The 21,843-nt window shown below is 45.7% G+C and overlaps 1 protein-coding gene across 1 annotated transcript in view; it reads right to left on the reverse strand.

Moving 5' to 3' along the window:
* Positions 1–21,843, reverse strand: part of ITPR1 (inositol 1,4,5-trisphosphate receptor type 1) — a 157,414-nt gene that overhangs the window by 86,958 nt on the left and 48,613 nt on the right. The window contains exons 5-23 of the mRNA XM_062500846.1: positions 21,605–21,691; positions 20,725–20,883; positions 19,784–19,882; positions 19,186–19,269; positions 18,957–19,103; positions 17,636–17,731; positions 16,559–16,603; positions 13,574–13,725; positions 12,612–12,711; positions 12,007–12,167; positions 11,148–11,289; positions 10,497–10,655; positions 9,752–9,924; positions 9,382–9,501; positions 8,124–8,318; positions 4,921–5,172; positions 3,145–3,286; positions 2,033–2,213; positions 1,041–1,228 (exon numbers count right to left, since the gene is read on the reverse strand). Of these exons, the coding sequence (XP_062356830.1) occupies positions 1,041–1,228; positions 2,033–2,213; positions 3,145–3,286; positions 4,921–5,172; positions 8,124–8,318; positions 9,382–9,501; positions 9,752–9,924; positions 10,497–10,655; positions 11,148–11,289; positions 12,007–12,167; positions 12,612–12,711; positions 13,574–13,725; positions 16,559–16,603; positions 17,636–17,731; positions 18,957–19,103; positions 19,186–19,269; positions 19,784–19,882; positions 20,725–20,883; positions 21,605–21,691 (2,682 nt within the window). The remainder of the gene's footprint in view (positions 1–1,040; positions 1,229–2,032; positions 2,214–3,144; positions 3,287–4,920; positions 5,173–8,123; positions 8,319–9,381; positions 9,502–9,751; positions 9,925–10,496; positions 10,656–11,147; positions 11,290–12,006; positions 12,168–12,611; positions 12,712–13,573; positions 13,726–16,558; positions 16,604–17,635; positions 17,732–18,956; positions 19,104–19,185; positions 19,270–19,783; positions 19,883–20,724; positions 20,884–21,604; positions 21,692–21,843) is intronic.

Here is a 21,843-nt window from a genome sequence, read left to right on the forward strand (position 1 = left end):
ATTCCTCCATGATACTGGCATCCTCACCCTGTCCCCCAGGAAAGGGAAGCAGCATTTCCATCTCCATCCCAAACACGTGCTGCTGGGACACAGGGGCAGCACACGAGCTGCCAGGAGCCAGGCTGTGCCACACAAGTCACCACTTCAGCTGGTGCCAGAGAAACCTCCAGCCTGACAGAGAGCACCTTCTCCATGGTGTTCCTCTGAAGGAAGGAGCTACAAAGCCAAGAACACTCAGAGTTCTTGCAGCTTTCAGGGAAAATGCTCAATGCCAGTTTGAACCCTGGTAACAGGGAACACTGGCACACTGAAATATCCCCTTGCACAAGCCAGGACGTGAGAGAAGCTCTGGCTCCAGCTAAAATTAGCAATGGTGCAAGGAAGGAATGGAGGCTCCCCTGTGCTTCATCTGCTGCTGAGGGAAGAGCAGAGCCTCCCACGGGGCATGGGGAAGGAACACCATGGCTCTCCTGCTGCTCTCCTGCCTTCACCCACCAGGCTCTGGCTGCATTCTGACCATCAGCACCTCGCTGATGGAGTTACTGAGCACAAAAAGGACTCCTACACTCAGAGGGAGAAGATGCATTTCAGCACGGTAATTCTGAGTCAGTAAGAAGGAAATGTGTGTGTCCCAAAGACTTGGGGGCGAACAAGTCAGAAAAGCAGAGATGGAAGAGAGAGAGGCTGGCTATGCATGCTGCAAATACACATCAGGCTGATGGCTCTGCCAAGAGGAGTCTGTAGATCTCCCCATTCCTCAGGGCACTTCAGATGGCCCTGCAGACGCAGAGAAATTGGGAACAGGGTGGCTAACAACAGCTCTGCCTCAAGTCAGATACTCACAAATCGCTGCTGAATACACAAATGTCTATTGCAAACTCTCCTGTAATCAATTATTCCAGTAATGGCACAATATTGACACAGACAAGTTGAGAGCCCTGTGCCTGACAAGGTCACCCTTGCAATATTCTCCCAGTTTGAGAGGCAGCAGGACACAATTAATGCTGGAGACAGCACGAGAAGCTGCATCCCTGTGGTACCTGGAGTATCTCGATGATCTTGAGCTTGGTGTCCATGACCAGGATGTCCTCCTTCTCTGGCTCACTCTGCTTGACATTCCCCTCGGGGGCAGCTGCCAGAGGAGTCATGGGCAGGAACCCCCCGCCCCTGAGCACCACCTGGGTCATCAGCTCCCCCACGCCGTGGATTGACCTCATCACATTGCTCCCTTCAGAGAGGAAACAGCTAGGGTTAGGACGAGGGGATGGGAATGCATTAACATGGCAAGAACGGGCCACAGCCTACAAAGAGAAATTGTCTCAACATTACACATCCACACCCTGGGGACAGGGGAAGCCAACAGAAGCACTGCAGTACTTGGAGAAGCCCCCTGCTCTCTCCCATCACAGGCACTACTCAGCTTTACAGTCAAGCCATGGACAGAAAGGAGATTTCCAAGCACAGCCTCACTGGCCAGGGAAGGAGGGGACTGTCCCACTCTGCTCTGCACTGGGGCAGCCTCACCTCCAGACCTAGAGGCAGTTTTGGGGACCAAAAGGTAAGATCTAAAGATGTTAGAGAGCAGCCAAAGGAAGCTACAGAGATGAGGAAGGTTCTAGAGCAGAAGTGATATGAGGAGCAGCTGAGATCTCTTAGTGTGTCCAGATGGGGCAGAGCACACTGAGGTCAGACATCACTGGGGGCTGCAGCTCCCAGCTCTGCTCTGTGACAGAAACAGGACCCAGGGAAGGGCTGGAGCTGTGCCAGGGCAGGGTTAGGTTGGATTTTAGGGAAAGGTTCTTCCCCCAGAGGGTGCTGGGCACTGCCAAGGCTCCCCAGGGAATGGGCACAGCCCCGAGGCTGCCAAAGCTCCAGGAGCTGCCAGGGATACCCAGGGTGGGATCTGGGGTGTCTGCAGGGACAGGGCTGGGCTGGATGATCCTGGTGGGGCCCTTCCAGCTCAGGATGTGGTGTGACTTCATCATTCCACCCCACAGAGGCATTCTGAGATGAACTAGAGCCACCCCAGAACTTTCTGTCCTACCCTCTCCAGCCTTACCTTTACTTTCCTCGCCTTTTGCCATCTTGGTAATAGGGAAGATGGTAGTGATGTGCACACAGTCTAATATAGCAAGGAGGATTTTGGTTAGTCTGAGGAGGTCACAGAAGTTGTAGAAACCAAAATATATCAGATTTCTGGCTAAGTTAACAACCTACCAAAATAACAATAAAAAGCCTGATTAATACTAAACATTTTGCTATCACAGTCAAGTTGTCTTAACACAGTGACAAGATCAAGAACCTGGCTGAGGGTCATATTTAATCACAGTATCTGGGAATTCTGCAAGACTGTCTAGTTCTACATTGCATCAGAAAGTTTTCTGCTTGCCTACAAATACTGCAATGCTTGCAGTTAATGTCTGTAACAGATTCTAGAGCTACAAAATCAGACTGTATTTGTCTCATTATAAAACAGGGCAAGACTAGAGGGAAGGTACAGATAATTTTTATCATTGTCTTACAAAAAAGGCATCACACCCACAATGCTGAGCTTTATAACTTCCAAGTTATAGTTTCACCACAAGTCCACCCCATAAAGATCCACATAACGATATCACATACAGGGCAAATATTTAATGTAGCCCCATTATCAGAAGTATAATTACATCAGCTGTGTTTTTTACAGACTAGCACAGCTTTTCTTAAATTAATGGCTATTTGTTGCAAGGATTTGCTGTATTTTATTTGCACAGAGTATTTTAAATAGGTCAGTAAGTCACAGGACACTTTTCCTCTTGGTGAACATCACTATAAGCTCTGGAGACTCTGTGCATGCAGACAGTGTTTAATTTTTGAGATCTTTATTCCAGTAAAGCCTGGCTTTGCAATAACAGTGAGAGCACAGAGACTAAACAAGGCTGCTGCAAACCTCAGACAGAAACTCACATTCATTAACTGTATTTCAAGAACCATTATTGCAAACTCACAAACTTCACTGGGGTTACTTGCACGAGGAGAAAGGAGCCAGATGAGGCTCAGCACTCACTAATTACACTAATTACTTGCCAAACGATCTGGTGCTGAAAAAATAACCAACATTCCACAAAAAAAAAAAATAGGATAAAATCAGAACTGGGTAACTACCTCAAAAGTGAGCTTATTTTTCTCTTTATCAGAGAAAGGGAACCTCTGACACACCACATCTCTTAAATATTCCTCTACAAATTCCATTGTTTGTGCAAATCTCTCCTTAATTTCATCTTTGGAAGTTCCACTGCTATCATAGCTGAAGAGGGGAAGAAAAGAATAAAACATAAAAGAAAACAAAATAAAACTTAGCATGCAAATACACAGGGCTCTTTTCCCCCAGCACAATTTTTCATTAGTTTGTCAAAATCTAAGAAAAGCTAAAGGCTGGTAAATAATTTATCCAAAGGAGGGAGACAGGACACTGACACCAAAATTTCCTGGCTTTTGTTGTTTTATCCCATACACTCATTAGGTACTATTTTAAAACATCTGAGGAAAACAAAAGGATAATTTTGCCCCAAAAACCAGAAAAAGCAACCCTCATTATGTGAGTGGAAACAATGACAAGTGATGTGCAGCACTGAGGAGAATGGGTGGCCAAGAGAGGCTGAGTGGGGATGGCATTTTTCCTGCAAATAAAACCAATATACATGCAAAGCAGGTATTAATTTTTAATCTAAATTCTAGAGTTTTTTCTCAGTATGTGCAGAGAGACTTTGAGAAGGACAAGCCCACCACCTCCCACAAAACACTTGTGTGCTCCCTGTTTGATCACTTGTCACTGGTGAGCCTCTGCCCCTGCTAAAGCCGTTTGGTTTTATACCTCAGCTTTTACATTTATTATGTCCTGCATGTCTCAGCAGAGAAACCAGGCTGGCAAGGAAGGAAATACAAGAAACCACTACTAACCAGTATTGACATTGACAAGAGTTAAATTCCTAACACCAATTGTACATCAATTTTAGGTGTTCATTTTTGCCAGCTGAAAAAAATGAGCTCAAAATGAAGAGCTGAGCACTATAAATTTGGAATTATTAATTACAGAGTTAACACAAGTGGTCAAGAAACCACGTGCCTATTCCAGCTGTGGTTTTGTGTCGGTTTTTGAGCATTGTGCCAGAGGATTTTCCACTGGATGCTCAGGAATGTGTCCTGGTTTGAGCATCTTCCCCCATTGTTGTTGCTGCTGCTGGTGGTGAGCTCCCATAAGGACAATCTGTCCTGAGGGGACCACACTCAGAGGAAATGGCCTCACACTGGGGAGGTTTAGAGAGATTTTAGTGAAAATGTCTTCAGGGGAACAGTGGTGAAGCCCTGGAGCAGGGGGCCCAGGGCAGTGGTGGAAGCTCCATCCCTGAATGTTCCAAAGATGCGTGGATGTGGCACTCGGGGATACGGCTCGGTGGTGAACACTGGACTTCAGCTTGAAGGGCTTTTCCAAGCTTAACAATTCTGAGGTTCTCCTGAAACCAAACGAGGCAGGAGGAGACATGAACGCCCCCTCCCCTGGTGCAGGTCACTGCACGGCCACACCACCCAGACATGCCACGACCGAGCTCACCCCACACACAGGGAGCTTATTTCACAGAATCACAATCACCGGGTTGGAAAAGATCTTCCAGATGGAGCCCAACCCACGCCAACACCTCAACAAAACCACGGCACCGAGCGCCGCATCCACGCATCCAGGGACGGTGACTCCACCACCTCCCCAGGCAGACCATCCCAGTACATACCACTCTTTCCTAACCTCCAACCCTTGGCACAGCTTAAAGCTGCGTCCTCTCTCCCAGAGACCGAGCCCAAGTTAATCTCAGGAAGGCATCGCGGGCTGTTTGATTTACGCGCAGCCAACTTCAGGAGTGCCAGCAGAAGCGGGGCAGCACTCACTCGTCGATGGCGATCTCGGAGGGGATCTCCGACCAGAGGCGGGCGTACTTGACGGGGGTCACCTGCTCCTGGGGGTCCCTGTCCACGTGCATGTGCAGCATGAGGCGGCAGAAGGAGGCGCGCAGGTCGTAGGGCAGGTTCTCGTCGGCCATGCAGCGCAGGATCAGATCCACGTCCAGCTGCCCGGAGATCTCGTTGATGGCCAAGTACTGGCGGTCAAGGCACATCCGAGCGAAGAGGTTCAGCTGGTACCTGGGGAAAGGGGACAAGGAGAAGGCTCTGTCTTAACCGATGGAGGCCTGGAGCTCGTGATTTCATCGCCCCTGTGCTGGGAGGGAGATGTCAATGTAGGCACCGTGTACTTTACACACTGGCTGCAAAGCATAAATACATAGAAAGTACACTTGCTAAAAACGTACATAAAGCATAAATACCTATAAAGTACACTTGCTAAAAACATACATAAAGCATAATTACCTATAAAGTACACACTGGAGATATAAAAACGTATATAAAGCATAATTACCTATAAAGTACACTTTCTAGATATGAAAATGTATATAAAGCATAATTGCCTATAAAGTACACTTTCTAGATATAAAAATGTATATAAAGCATAATTGCCTATAAAGTACACTCTTGAGATATGAAAATGTATATAAAGCATAATTGCCTATAAAGTATACTTTCTATAGATACAAAAAATGTATAAAAATATATAGATATATATCAAGCATAAATATAAACAAATATAAAACGTCTATAAGTATATATACAGTGTACTTTATACACTAGATACAAAGGATACATAAACATATATACAGTGTACCTATACACTGGCTACAAAGCATAAATAATTACCTATAAAACATACTTTAAAAAATTTCTATAAAGTATAAATAATTGCCTATAAATTAAGGCAATATATAAAAATATATATAAAGCATATATAATTACATATAAAGTATACTTTATATATATATATATATAAGTGTATATAAAGCATAAATATATACCAAGCATAAATATAAATATAAAACATGTATAATTATATATACAATGTACTTTATACATTAGATACAAAGCATATATAATTACATATAAAGTATACTTAATCTGTTGACAATATAGCTATAAAGCATATATATATGTACATATAAATAAATATAAAGTATATATAAATATATATAATGTATTTTATACTTTAGATACAAAGTATAAGTATATACAAAGTATATGCATAACAATGTCTCTATAAAGCATAAATATATGTGAAGCATAAATATAAATACATACATGCAATATATATTCTTTGTATCTAATGTATGAGGTAATACATTAGATACAAAGAATATACCAGTACATATAAAATATACCTTATATACATAAAATATATGTAAAGCATATATATAAAGCAAATATAAATATAAAGCATAAACACACAAAAAAGCATATATAAATATATATATACACTACGAAGTATACTGATATTCTCATGCATTAATAGAAATAATATGATATTGTCTATTAACACAGTTGCTTCCTTACTGTGGAAAGAATAAAGCACTCATCAAACACTAGCAAACGGTGGAACAATATAATAAATAGCACAGAAACACTCATCTAATATCATAAAATCACAGAATGGTTTGGGTTGGAAGCTGCTCCACGGCAGGGACAGCTCCCACTGTCCCAGGTGCTCCAGTCCCAATGCCCAACCTGGCCTGGGACACTTCCAAGGATCCAGGGGCTGCTCTGGGCACCCTGTGTCAGGGCTGCCCACCCTCCCAGGAAATAATAAATAACGTTTTTTATGAAAGCTACAGCAGAATGCAAGCAATGCTTAAGGCAACTAAATACTGTGTAAGGTCAAACGTTTCTTAAAGATGCTGAAGCCACACTTTTCCCTGAGGCAACAACACAGACAGATGCAGCCATCAAAAACCAGGTACCTGACGAAAGAACTACTGAGCTCTGCTCCCTTCAGTGAGAGAACTGGTGGAGGAAAACTGAACTGCAGTCCTGAGCTTTTCAGACCATCAGTTGACCCCTGGCACCTCACTAAAGCTCAACCAAGAGACTGGTAATTCACCTTCAGCCATAAAGCAGTGCACAACACTCAGCAGTGCTCACGGGCTGCTGCTCACTACTGTCAAGTGTGAGGCTTCCTAAAGAAAAGAAGGTTGAATTGAAGGCAGATTGCTTTCACTCTTAGTACTCATGGAATTTAACCAAACCATATCCTAAGCCCTTCTTTTAAGCATGTTTGTGAGGTATAATGTAGACCAAAAAATAATTAACACTACCATTGTTATATCAATATATATACACACCAAAATTTTATCAACTCTATTTAAAACCAAGAAAAATACCTACTTGGAAAGAAAATATGTTTTAAAAAACTTTTCTCTAAGAGGTCTGTCTCCTTCTGAGCTCCAACGGGCTCAAATAAAACCAGGTATTAGGAATTCTCCTGCAAGTATCATTTCAATGGAAGAGACAATTCAAAATAAAACAGTTATTTAAACAAATAATCTAGTTGTGCTTTCTGCACTGCCACAAATGAGTCTGTCAAATGACTCTCAGGGGTTTATAACCCAGACACAGGAATTTGGTCTGGGCTGAAACCTGACCTTACACTACGCCAAGAACTCAGTGTCTCGTCAAGTCCTCTGGAAACACGGCTGGTGTGAGAGTGCCCAAAGCACGGCTGGGCTGTGCAAACAGCCCTGCACAGCCTCCACACCCAGCCTGGGGCACCAACACCACTTCATGCTCGTGCTGCTGTCAATTCAGAACCACTAATGGCTTGGAGAGCAAGCAGGAGGCACACAGAACAGCAGTGGTTTCTTGCAAACCAAAAGCAAAGCCATCCACACACCCAAATCCTGCAAACCCCAAGTGCCCCCTGAACACAGGGAACCCCGTGGTCACCTGCAGGGGCTCTTCCAACACCCACAGCAGGAAACCAAACACCAGGTGCTTGAGAAATTCAACACACTCAAAGCCTGAACTGATTTTTAAAAGTTAGTTTAAACAGGCTCATGTCAATACTTGGACTCCTCACCACGAGTAACTCTGCGCTTTGAGCTCTCACTTCTGAGAGACCTCACCCTCCCTCTCTGAAGGTTTTTTGTGCATGAAACAGCAGCTTTCCTCCCCAGGCAGCCCTGCTGAGCTCAGAACTGCTCTGTGCTGCTCACCTGTAGTAGCTGAGCACATCCCGATCCTCCTTCTGCCCCTCCTTGGCATCCTGGGCCAGCTCTCGGATGCTCTTGCTGCGGATCTCCTTGTTGCTGTCCCTCCAGAACAACCACACTTCCTCCTCATCCTCTCCAACTTCCAAGGCATTTTCTCCACTGGACACTTCCTCAAATTCAAAGCGGGAGAGCACCAGCCTGCCAGGAGGAGGGGAGGTTCCATTCCAGACCCACACACATCCTTCACATTTAAGACACTTGCTAAAATGTATCTTACCCTTTCTACTACACCAAATCATTGGGGTGTATTATTCAAAGCATTAGATTATAAGCTCCCCATTCAACCTCAAAAAGAAGAACATTTCAGCTCCTTTCAAGTGAAAAAGATGAAGAAACAAGGAGGTTAAAAATGGATTTTCAAAACCCTCTTTACAGGGGAACTGATTCAAAAACTGTTCAACAGACCAGGAAAAGATATGGGAAAGAAAAGATTGATTCATTCTGTATCCCACAGATGCCAAATGGATCAGAACTTTTCTGTTTATGTGATGAAGTAACTAGAAATAAATCAGCTGCTGATGCTAAAAAGGCTTCCAGCAAAGAAAATATCAACACCTGAAAAAACCCCAATTAAATACTGATGGACAAATAAGCGATGTACCAATCTGAAGTGCTTGTGAAAATAAACACAGCCTTTATGATTTCATGAGAAGAATTAAATGCGCAAGTATATGTGCAGCCATTCGTGTTTTAAATGCATTCAAATACTAAATACTACTGCTTCCCTTTGGCAGTATTTTGATAATGGTTATCTATTCCCTAGTACGTATATTGAATCAAGCCATCTTTATCAAAGACAAACAAGAAGGATTTGGTGTCTGCTACGAGGCCTCAGCAATGGCAGAGGAGAGCTGGAGACCTAAACCCCAGCTCGATGGGAGGAAAGGTGAGCAGAGTTGGACCAGCTTCTGCTCTGCTGCCAGCTGAGCTCCCTCAGAGCTGGGGGAGGACACCCCAGGAGCCCGCACACCTCCCTGCAAAGCCTGTGTGCTTTGGATCAAACAGGAGAGATCTGCTGGGTTTCTGCCTGCAGGGCTGAGGATGCACCTGGCAGACGCCCGCTGTCCCCAGCCCCGTTCCCTGAGCTCGCAAAGGACCCCACACAACAATTCATTCCCTGCTTCCCTGGAACGTGCTCGGCTTTGAACCACCTTCCTTCTGCTTCACACCAGGAGAAGCATCTTGAAAGGCACAAACTTACTTGGTTTCGATGAGAATGTCTGCATTGGCTGGGTTCAGCACAGCTTTACAAATCAGCTCCTGTGTCACGGGAATAGACTTGTTCATGGAAACGCACAGATCCGAGAGGTAATCCAAAAACCTGGTGGAAAACACGAGCCAAAAGGGTATCAATCACTGCTGAGATCTGGACTGAAGCAATCCACGTTTCAGGAAGCAACCATTCAGAACTGCACTTGAACAGCGCAGAGCAGGACTTGCTGCCCGAGGGGATGGCAGGGCGAGTGCCAGAACACAGTGAACTGCCTGTGCTTCCTCCCGAGCAAGCTGGCAGGTACTGACTTTACCCAGAAGGAGAAGGGTAATCACATATTCAAGAATGCAGCTCTCACCTGGGCTCCCTATTTTTCCTCACGAGACTCACAAAGGTGTCAATCTCAGCAGCTGTGATGTGCTTCTCCAGGAGCTTGCGGTTGTTATGGAGCAGGGCTGTGATGGTGTCCTCGGCCAAGACATCGTAGCCAATCTGCTTCTGCATGAAGCCAAACTGCTTGGCAATGTATTCCTTCAAAACACACAGGCAAGGGGGAAGGGGGTGCAATTAACCCTCAGAATTTGAAATAATAAGAGAAAACACATGGATGTTTGTCAATACTAACATCACAAGGAGCAAACTGGGCTAAATCCAAATTGCTTGTGTGGAAGAAGGCAAACAACAGACAACCTTAACACCTGCATCCCTTCCCTCTCTCCTGGGCTAGACACCAGCAAGGCATCTACACTTATCTGACAGGACCTTGTTTTTAATACATGGCAACAAAAACTGAACAGCCTCAATTTACATGGCAACTTTCAATGGAGCCTGAAGTCAGCAAGAGTGAACAGAGTCTTGTAATTCACTTGCGTGGCACAGTTAGAAATTCTGTTGTTTTCTCAAATCCCAGTTAGAACCAGTGCTAATTACATTATAGTCTCTGACAGAGATGAAAAATGAAAAACAGAATGAAACTGAGCCATCCCAAAATCTCTTGCTGACTGTGAAACCACAGCAGAGCAGGGCTTACTTGATGGAAAAGCTTTTATTTTTTGAGCACAGGAACCCTGCCGGTGCCTCTGATCACGACAGACATTTCCAACCTGATTTTTCCTGTAGTCCTGCTGGGAGTGCCTGAGCACCCTGTAGCAGAGCCTGCAGATGTGTCTGAAGGGTGCATGGCGTTGGTCCCCCAGCTCCTCCAGCCTCAGCATCGGCCCGTCCCCACTGTCTGTGAACGGGGCTTGCAGCAGCTTGAAAATCTACAGATTGAGTAAAAACCACAGACACAACCCCATGAGGCACTGCCTTCTTCTGCTCAGCATTAGTGTCAAAGCTCTGTGCCTTTGTGTTTCAAAAGATACATCAGAAATATGCTGTAGCCACCGAAGTTCTTGGTCATGGAGCAGCCTGGAGAGAAGATGCTCATCACCTTTATTCAACAACATCTGCTGGAATTTTAAGTTGCAGAAATGATGAGCCTGCATTCCACTGCCCAGAGCCTGCTGAAAGCTGGAAACTCAAACGACATTTCGGTCCCAATAATTTGAGACCAAAATTCCACAGAGCCACAGAAAGGCTTGGGTTGGAAGGGACCATAGAGATGATCTTGTTCCAATCCTCTGCCATGGGCAGGGACATCTCCCACCAGGCCAGGCTGCTCCAAGCCCTGGCCAGGTTCTCTGTTATCATGATTTTTTTTTTTTCCCAAGAACTCTTTTCACAGGCAGAGCTTAGAGAAAACCACAGCCCACCTGCTTTAGAATATTCTGCTCTCTCATCAGCTTTTGCCGTTCTCTGTTAGGTTTAGAAAACACCACCTCGAGGACATCCTGGCCAGAATTAGTTCCACCAGTAACAAAGTAGACCAAATCCTCCAACAGTTTGGTAACAGATCTATGGAAGAGAAAGAAGTTGTTAACGTGAGAATACAATTTCTCTGTGCTAGAAGAGCAGTGCCAGGCTAAGTTCACACAGATTTCTAAATGGTAAGTGAAAAACAGCAATTAGAAACTCGATAAAGCTCAGAGGTTTGCACAGAACTTAGAATTAGGAACTAATGCTCCTCCACTGCTGCAGCCTCAATGTCCAACAGCTAAACCAGAGCAGCAGCAAGACAAGAAAATCACTTTAGGACAACTCTCCACTTGCCAAGTTCTACTTGGCACTTCTTTCAATTGCCACAAACAATAAATCAGGTGATAATCTCTCCCAAGGCCAAATAAAAGGCACTGGCTATGGAAGCACAAGGGCCCTGGTGTGACACAGCCACCCCCTGGTCTTTTTGTGTGGCCACATTTTCACAGACAGGGTCAGAGGATTTGCACCAAGTCACATGTGCAGTCCTCACAAGATGGATTAGGAATTCCCACACTCCATTTGCAGAGGTATGCTGGGGATTAGTCCCCCAGGCTCACAACATTTGTCATGCTCTCACTTCCCAGAGGACAAGGAGGGCTGGACAGATCAGGCCTGAGAACCTCAGCAATATCAAATCTCATCAAGGAGGAAACCAAACCCTTCTTCTACACCTTACTCTGATCACATTTTCAAAAAAAACAGTTACTGACTAAAGGAAACAACATTATCTGATCCCAATTCTGGTTTCCTTACCTTCTCTCATTCTGGGTTATTGTTCCCTTTTCCAGCTTGCCAGCAATGGAACCTAAAACTTTACTTGCATCATTTGCAAAATCCAAGTCCCGAACCTCTGCAGGTGAGACTGGCACAATAGCAAAAGCTTCTTTGTCCTCCTTCACTGGAGAGGTCCCAATCTGAAACCCAGAGAAGCTTTATCAGCAAACCCAAAGGCAGGAACAAGGCAGTGGCTCACACACTCAGAGATAAGGAAACAGAAAAACCCCACTCTGCTTAGGCAGCATGGGACCACTGCTGAACCCAAACCCTGAGAACACTCTGTGCAAGCTCAGAGCTGCTCCTAAACTCAAAGGAACAGCAGGTGAGATGGCAAAATGCTGCTGCAAACAGTGGAAAAAATATCTTCCTCCTGATGACTTTTGTGGAGTAGAAGCTGAACAGTGTAACTGGAAAACCACCATGAAACCCAGTAATTAAGAGCAAATATTTTGCACAGGCACTGTTCATTACTGTCACATGCTCGGTGTGTGACAGGCTCAGGGAGTCAAACTCCTGCCAACACCAATTCTGTGCAAGTACAGGAATCAAAGGATGTGCTTACACAAAGTAGCAGAACTTACTTTCAGCATCACGGGTTTCTCCTCTTCTTTATCAATAGGGATGTTGGTGCTGTGAACCCAGGTGTTGGTGCAGAGATGCCTGAGCCTCACGTAGGAGTTCCTGAAAAAAAGTCAGGAGTGCCCCAGCATGAGTCAGCTCCCCAGCCGGGAAGTCTCTGCATTGTTGGGATTTTGAGACGATGGCAGGAACAAGTGGAAAAGAAGTGTCATCTCTGTCCACCCTGCATACCACAACAACATTCTTACTGCCTCAGCTCATTCTGTGAATTCACCTCAGGAAGGCTTATTCTAGAATGAAAAGGTTCTGCTCTAAAACAGAACCACAGCCACCCTGAGCTGCTGTTGTACAGCAACAATCTAAAGCTCTCCCATCCTCACTTTTCCACTTCTATGAGCTGCCAACTTCTCCCCTCACCTCTGGTGTTTTCAGCCCAGAACTCCCTGAGATACCCCAAAATATGGGTACCTGATGATTTAGGGAATTGCTGAATAGATGGAACAAACTTGCTGTGCTTTCTCAGTGGGAGCAGTAGGAAAGAGCTGTGTGCAGAGTGTGCAACCTGGAAGGGAGCAGCAGCTTTTCAACAGCAAGAGATGCCACAAGAACAGTAAAGAACACATAAACACCAGAAAATCCAGTGCTACACGGCTGGTGTTACATCCTAACACAATACAGACAGGTCACACGAATGACTGCCTTGATAGGACGCCCAAGGCTTTTAGTAGCACATCATTCCTGGCAAGGAAGTCACTTAATCTTCATTTTCCCCTCTGTAAAAAGGTGTTCTCTTACTTATACCTCAATTGCAAAGCACTCAAGCGAAGCTTCGGGCATTTCCTAATTATTTCCACGTTCATTTGAGGAGGAACCTGATTCCAAAGGCTAAAAGGAAAATAATCTGGGGCAGCTTTACTTAAAAAGCCCATAGAAGCTGCCGAGCTGTGGCAGACAGTGACCGTACCTGGGCACGAGGCTGTCTCCCCCTCGCAGGGTGGTGGGGTCCAGCTCGAAGATGGAGGAGATGTCGTTGCCCTCGGGCACGGACACCAGGGAATAAGCCATCTTCTCCTGGGCGCCCCGGCCCCGGCGCGCCGCCTCCTGCTCGGGGTCCAGCTGCAGAGAGACCCCACGGTGTCAGGAGAGCCCTGCGGAGCCCCCACACAGCCCCAGGCAGGGTGCAGACAGGGCTCTGCAGCTGCACACCGGACACCAGCAACACCGACAGCAGCCGCTCCGGCCAACCACTCCTCGCTCGCCCAGGTGGGATTCCCGAGTGCCAACACAGAACCGATGTCTCACAGACAGTGCCAGAAGAGACAAAACCCTCCCAGCCATTCACCCCACGCACACTGCGAGCTCTGACTGGTTTCTGGTAACACACATCAGCTGGGATTCCCAATCCTGACACTACCAGCTCTGCAAACGTATCCCACACGTTGCAATTATCCCTCTAACCACATAATTAATGAGCTGAAAATATAAAAACACGGCCACACCATGTACCGACAGCCTTGCTGGGAAATAATCGGCTTCAGCAGCAAAAATGGGACCCACATCCATCAGTCCCAGGCAAGAGAAACAAAAAGCCAATCAAGGAGTTGGGAGTCTCGCTGTTCACACACTTCTTGTGCTGCTCTCAAGCACAAAAATGCCTTCCAAAGGCCACGGCACCAGAAGGATCTTTATTCCCAAGGTGCCAGCAAATTTCCAGCCTCCTTCAGCAAAGTAAAGATCCATCAATTGAATAAAACCCCGGGGTTTCAGATAAAAAGACAAAAGGGTAGGAAAAAATACAATGATGAACTGAGAAAACGGAACAACAACTTTCTCCAAATCCTTTTTGGGGCGCTCCCAGCCATCACAAGTCCCTAAAGAAGTCACCCACTCTCCTGACACACAGGAACCAGCTGTCCATGTACAACCACCTAAATCCTGGCTGCAGGTTTCAAGGTGACCAGGAAACCAACTTCTCAGCTTCTCTGTCATGGTGGCACCCAAGGCAGTCAGCACTCAGGCACCTGCCTGTCACAGCCCTGCTGTAAGGCACTGCCATCCTGAAGCAGATGGAAAAGGTATCCAGTGCTGCTGGTGCCTCAGGATACTCCCAAGTTAAAACATTTGCAGTCAATGAACTTGGCTGCAAAGCAGTGACATTTAAAGTCTGATTTTGTACATGGGAACAGGCAGTTGTCTGTGTGGAACAGAAATACACTTTGGGAGTGTGCCTTGAAGGGAAGGAGCAACTCTACACTCAGAGTCCATCTGGAGAGAAATTCTGGGAGAAACTCACTCACTTGGAATGAATTCTCTGAATTTCAGCTGTCTCCTTCACCCCCCCCAGCAAGGGGAGGGAATTCAGTGAGGGACACAGCTGCTCTGCATTCACAGCTTGTCCTCCAGGAGACAAGCGGTCACTTCTTGGAATTGTGGCGAAGCTGAACATGAGCAGTAAAGCAGAAAGCAGAACTGGGGCAATTCAGGGAGCACTGAAATTCAACCCCAAAGGTGACAAGAGCAGCACCCTTAGCTGCTGGAAGGTGAAGCTGGCACCTCACCCATGCCCATGGAAAGCCTTCCTGCACAGCCCTCCGAGGGAAAAGGAGAAAGCAACAATAAAACCACTGGGCTGTGCACAGAAACCCTGCAGACAGCTCACACTTGATTCAAGTTGGAGTTAGGATAAAGTTGGATAAAGCAGCCTACACCCTCCTGTCACCAGCGAATGATAAACGATGTGGCAATTTCCTGTCAGAGCCGAATTATGTGCTCCTGGTCCTGTTCTTGCTGGTCTATTTTTGCCATCTAGTGGTAAAGAGAGAGAGCAGGGAAAAACCAGAGAGCTGAGACAATGCCTGAATGCTATCCATGCAGGACACACCACAGGAGCAGGGGTGTCTCCCTAAAGGCCCTCAGCATTGATTAATTTTCCAAAAATTAACCCAACAAACCATCTCAGTATTGGACTCCCCCCAGACAAAAGCTGTGGGTGGGGTTTGTTCAGTTTTTTTCCCAAGTTTCCTGCAGCCAGGTTGCCAAATGCCACCAAAAAGTAATCAGGAAAACAGCTCAATATCTGAGGGCAAGGAAAGCATTTTAATGGCCAGGCTACAATGAAAAACCCTTTTAGGAGGAAAAACGCACCCTGCGGGATTTCCAAGCATCACATCTATCTCTGAAGAATGGAAGGAATAGCTTTTTGTCATATCCAAATGGTGTAAATCCTCCTTAATACAGGATAAATGACCAAAAAAGCTGCATAAGCCTATGATCAAATCCAACTAAATAAATAAAACCCACAACGGAAAGTGCTGTTCCAGTTTTCTCTGTTTTCAGTTATTGAAGCAACACTAGTTCCCTCTGTCACCAAAGAGAAGCTTCTATCAATACAAAGCACCACACACTCAATCTTGGACACAACAACATTTACTGACAACACAGACTGGCTCCCACAGGAGAATGAGAGGAATGGCACTGGAATCACCCTCCCCCTGCCATTGCTGCCCTCTGTTATCTTGCTTTCCTGACAACAACAGCCAATTTGTTGCTTAAGCACAGAGGTCAGATAGGCACAGCACTGGGGGACATTCCCTCAGGGACACTTCCCATCTGGTGTCACCTTGAGCAACTTGATTTCCAGCCCTTGGCAGGACAGTGCTCCAAGGAAGCAAAGGTTGAGGAAACAGGAAGACAGAAAAAGATGCCACAAAGGGAGGAGTTGAGGGGGGTTCAGGCAACGTGTTCATTCAGTTCCAAGTGGGTTGGACTTCACTAAGGTGCCAACACCCACTCCTTGGATAGGCTTTAAAAGCCTCCAGAGCATTTTCAGGCTTTTAGTTTCTTCACTAGCAAGGAAGCCTAGACCAGCTGAGCACTGGCCAGGTGAGCCCTGGGCATGTGCCAAGCCCTCCTCAATCCGGGGCAGGACCACAGCCTTGCCTATACTTACTGAGGATTGACACTCCAGGTCATCTTCCTCATAGTCAGGGTTTACCTGATGGAACAGAATCACAGGCAGTCAAAACTCCAGCACAGCTGCAAGTGGGAAACAGCCTGAGCACCACCAAACCTCTCATGGTCACCAGTGCCCTGCACTGCTCCAGCACCACCAGGCATGCAGAGCACACTGCCCAAACCCAGCACGGCTCACCAGGCTACAAATCACAGGTAAAAAAACCTGCAAACACGCAGGGAGAGAGATCTCATTCAGGAGAATCACTACAGGAGTAAGAGTAGAGAGTTAACCAGTTTATGCTTGCTTTTTGTTATTTAAATTCCAAGTGGAATTTCCAACTAGAAATTACTGGCTTGGAGAAATCTTTTAGAACAAACATGATTCTAACCAGGGGTCAGGTGAGCAATCTCCTCTGGGATATTCTTGCTTGATCTAAGAGCATGTTTTTGTTTTGGCTGATTAGAAAACCCAAGATTTACTGGAAAAGCTCTACACTGGATCACTACTGAAAAGGATTTGCAGTGTGCATGTGACAAAAAGCTTCTGGTGTTCCAATCTGCTTATCAGAAGAATAAAAAATGGGATATTTCATCTGGACTTCATCTGCAGTTCTTACAGACTGGTCTGAAGTCAGTGTTTTCATTTTATACTCAGTTCTATGATTCTGCTCAAAAATCAGTGATTCAAGAGAAATTACCAACACTTGAATTAATTTTCCCCTAAAGGCTCTCAGTCATTTACCATTTATTCATCAGTTAATAAAGTCACATTGATTCCAGTGCCCACATGACAGGATACTATTTAGTGCCTATTCTTTGCAGGAGAAGTTCTTGACTCCAGAATTCACACAGAAAGTGTAATCAGCTCATGCCTACTCCAAACCACAGTATTCCTTCAGCTCTTTCATCTCATTTCCTATGTTTAGCATCTATTTTTGTATTAATCCAGACGACCACTCTCCTCCCCTCCCCGTGTCCAGTTTTAGGATGGGAAATGACAGATTTTGAGAAGGTGCCAAAGGAGGAGCATACAGTGCAAGGGCAGCAGAGGTGCCAGCCCAGCCCCACGTACCTCTGCTGCCAGGTAGTGCCCCGTGGCCAGGTGCTTGAACCTGAAGAGGCTGTTCCAGTAGCCAGCTCCCCCACGGCAGGGATCATGCTGCACCACCTGCAAGGACAGGAACACACCTGGAATGCAGCATAGACCCCCCCCCCCCAGCAGGATCTGCCTCAGCACATGTGCAGGGAAGAGCAAACACAACCAGGGGCTGAGACAAGACAAAGCCAGCTTTTCTCTGTGACCAGGACTGTGTGGGGAATGCTCTGAGCTGGCTGGGAATAGTTCAGTTCATCAATGAATTAAACAACATGCTCTCTATGTGCATGTGTTGCCAGGTCTTGAAACAAACCCCTAGAAAAGGCAACAAATCCATTACCCTATGGCTGTAACTAAATTTTTGACTGTTTAAAGTGGTTAAGGCAAGACACCTGGAAATATTTCAAATGCAACAGTGCTGTACAAAGGGATTAATATTTATATTTACTGACAAAGTGGGGCAAGCAGAGCCTCCAACACCTGTAACCCTGTACTGGCTGCTCTGTGGGTACACCTGATTGCTAAAGAAAACTCATCACAGCTGACCTGTATCTCTCAGGGAAGAACTCTCTCACCTGTGCCAGGTAACTGCACACGCATGGACAGTTAGCACAGACTGATAATGTGCCAAAGTAATGTTAATTACAGGCAAACTTTCATTTGAAATACAGGAGAAGCTGAATGTCACAGCAGATACTTCTGGAAAAGGAATATAAAAACACCTATCCATCATTACAATTTATTTTTTGATTGTTATACGCAGTTCATAATTTAATGAGATGTAAAATCATAAACCAATGATAACAATACCAACAGATTGAGGCTATTTCCAGAAGCCAGTGATGGCCAAGGTGTTAGTCACTCTGTTTAAAAGCCAAGTGAATTGAAAAATCCAGTCAGGCAAACTGAAGGGGCTGCAGCCTCTTATCCAATGAGGATATACATAATCACATTATTCCACACCAAAAATAGAGCCTTCAGTACACTCAGCAGGACAGTGGAAATTATGAGCTGTTGTTAAACTTCAGTGACTGGTAAGAAAATGACTTCATTGATGTTTTTCTGTGCCCTTTTCCTGAACTGTAAAGCACCTGAACTGAAGAGCTCTGTGCTGCACCATCAGAGAGCAGAGCTCCACTGTGATCGTGCTCAGAGAGCACAGCAAGGGAAGGAATTTTCATTTCAGCCTGCAACACCAGGAAAGTTTTACCGAAAGCGAGAAACCCAGACAGAGCGTTGATAAACAGAAGGAACAATTGTTCCTACAAGCCAAGCCCAGGCTGGGTTCAGTCCTTACCTCCACCTCCCACAGGGCTTTGGAGCTGGTGGCAGACGTGGCCGACTGCCTGCCCGTGGTCCTGAGGAACACGTGCTGCTTCTTCCTGTGCTCGTCACACGTCAGGAACTTCTCCTGCTCTGCGTGGAACAGCCTCACCACGTCCCCCTGCCAAAGGCAGGCAGCAGGGTCAGCAGGGGCAGTGCCCAGCAGGGCCCCAGCTGCAGACAGGCACAGCTCTGGCTCTCACCCCTTTGAGGATGTCGTCCTTGTTGTCGCTCCATTTCATGAAGAGCACGATTTTCCAGCTGGTGTTGCAGTTCACTGAGTTGACCTAGAAGGAGAACTGAGACCATCAGTCCCACTGTCCTGTGCCTGCACGAGATCCTGCCGCGAGCCACTGTCTTATTTTGCAGATAATCTTCACCAGAACACTGCAGGCCTGGCTGTATTGCTCTGGAGAAGCAAAGTCCTTTCTGCATCTGCTCCACAACAAGTAATTTCACAGCTGACTTACTTGGAAGCCACTTGTTATACATCTGTGCTGGTAGATTTAATTTTCTTCACCGTGACTAGTGTGGGGCACATCACTGTGCCACAACTCCCGACTTTGAAGGAACAACTTGTTTTTAGCCGCTCGTACAAAAGAGATCAAACCCAAACCTCTGCCAGCACCCAAGAGAAAGTAGAGCTCCAACACTTTTAAGTCACTGATTACCAGGATAACCATTCCTAAGCAGTGCCACAGATACCAGCCAACTTGCTGAATTCTAAACCACGTACAAAGAGCTAAGCTGAAGCACAGAGAGGTTTGTACAGCTGCTCCAGCTGTGCCAAAGCCCCCTTACCTCATTGCATCCTGGATTATCCACAAGCTGATGGCTACTGGCATGGAGAGGCTGGCCAGCATTGACAGGATTCAGGACTACTTTGTCTCCAATGACAACCTGCAGAGAAGCGCAGCATCAGAAAAATTTGCACCCTGAGAAAGCTTGTTCTTCCTTTTTTCTTTTATTTATTTTTAATGGGAACAATGGGACGAAATCACCTTTCTGTAGTCTGGAGAGGGGCTAGTCTGAGTGTTCCACCAGGATTCCATTTGCTACAGAACTTAGCTCCCCAAACCCAGTCACTGAGGCAAAAACCCCTATGCTACTGGACTCAGAGCCTTGCAAAAGAAGCAGACCGAGTTCTGGTACAGATGGGGCTACAGGATAAATGATGGTTGATTGAAAAATTCACCGTGTTTAGGTGCCAAATATACCTGGCCTGAACCCAAGAGCACACTGAAGCTGATGACCTCCTGGTTTCAGGAACATTCTATTCCCAAGTGACTCAGATATTAAAAAAGAAGGGATTAAAGTGGCAATGCATTTAAAGATTTCCCATCAAGAGGAGCATCTCACTTCCTTATTACCTCACTCCTCATATCCAAACCGATGACGAATTTTGACTCTAAACTGACAGCACTGAAAACCAAGATGCTAATTATTCCTTCCAAACCTCCTGAAGGAGCTCAACACTTCCTACCATTTTGAATTGAGCAGGAATTGTGCAAGGCCAGCCTAATTAGGTCCCTTATTCCCTCCAATGTTACATCATTCCACGTTTCCAAAATACAAGTTACCATAGCAATTCTCCTCCCCCTCATGACAGCATAGCAAAAAGGTTGTTCCTGCATCATCATCATGCACTGGGAGATGTGTGCATTGCATTAATTGCAAGACAGGCCTCCCAAATGCAGGCAGTGCCCAGAGGGATGCGTGAGGATGCTGCTCCCAGCACTTACACTGTCCCCGATGGAGCGCAGTTTGTAGAAGGGCTGGATGTAGAACCAGGAACCTTCATTTCCAGCTTCATCCAAGGTCACCCTCATTGCATTCTTCTCTAGCAGAGCTGGAAGCCTCTTATTTACTGTTAAGTATTTGTTACTTTTTAAGTGAAGCAGCTAGAATAAGAATCAGAGTTCAGTTCTAAGAATGCTCCTCTTCCTCCCCACAATAACCCGAGCGTGCATGAGACAACTGCAATGCTACACAGGAAAATGCTACAAACTGAATTGTGTACAAACACTGATGGATCCAGGCACAACTCCACTCAGACTCAGAGACACAGAACAAAACACCTTCAGTTTATCCAACTGTCCCATGCCCAGCTAGAACAAACACATGGAGATGCTCTCATCACTTACAACAACCTGTTCAAAAAAACCCAGGACCAAAATTTGTGAAATGCTGGGGCTCCTCCTGGTAAGAGGCAAAGGTGCTCTCCTCTTGCTTTGCTTGGTCTCATCTAAAAGAAAACCTAACTATTTCTACTGATTTTTCTTCTCTGTGTCAGTTTATGATTTAAGAGTCAACATTTCCCTGAGATACTTGGTGTTGTACATGTGCTACCTTCCAACTTCTCTAATGAGGGCTCTAACAAGTATTTCTGAAGAAAACAATCAATGATGACCTCAAAACCAAACACAATTAACCTATAATAAGAAACTGACCTCATCATAGATGTAATACCCAGGCCCTGCTTCCCAGGATCCCAATTCAGAGCAGGGTGAAACCTAGCAAAACTACAGACTCCTGATCATTAATTCCAGAAATTTGAAGTCCACTGAGCAGGGAATTTTCAACTAAATCCTCTCCAGCCTGCACAGATGTTCACAGCCTTACCTGGATGACATTCCCATACTGGATGACTGTTCCCAGCAGTTTTCTGTTTTCAGTTTCATTCTGTTTCTTTTCCAAATCCGCTGCATGCTGAAATCAAAGGAGAACAGTTTGATTGCTGAGTGTTTTAGAAAAGGGGGTTTTGTGAAACTCTCTTTTCCTCGAGATTATTTCAAAGGACTGGAAAAACAGCAAGCATCTGAAAGAGCCTAATTTCCTCTTTCTCCAGTTTCCAACAGCGT

Source organism: Cinclus cinclus, chromosome 12, assembly GCF_963662255.1.
Source record: "Cinclus cinclus chromosome 12, bCinCin1.1, whole genome shotgun sequence".
Lineage (NCBI taxonomy): Eukaryota > Metazoa > Chordata > Aves > Passeriformes > Cinclidae > Cinclus > Cinclus cinclus.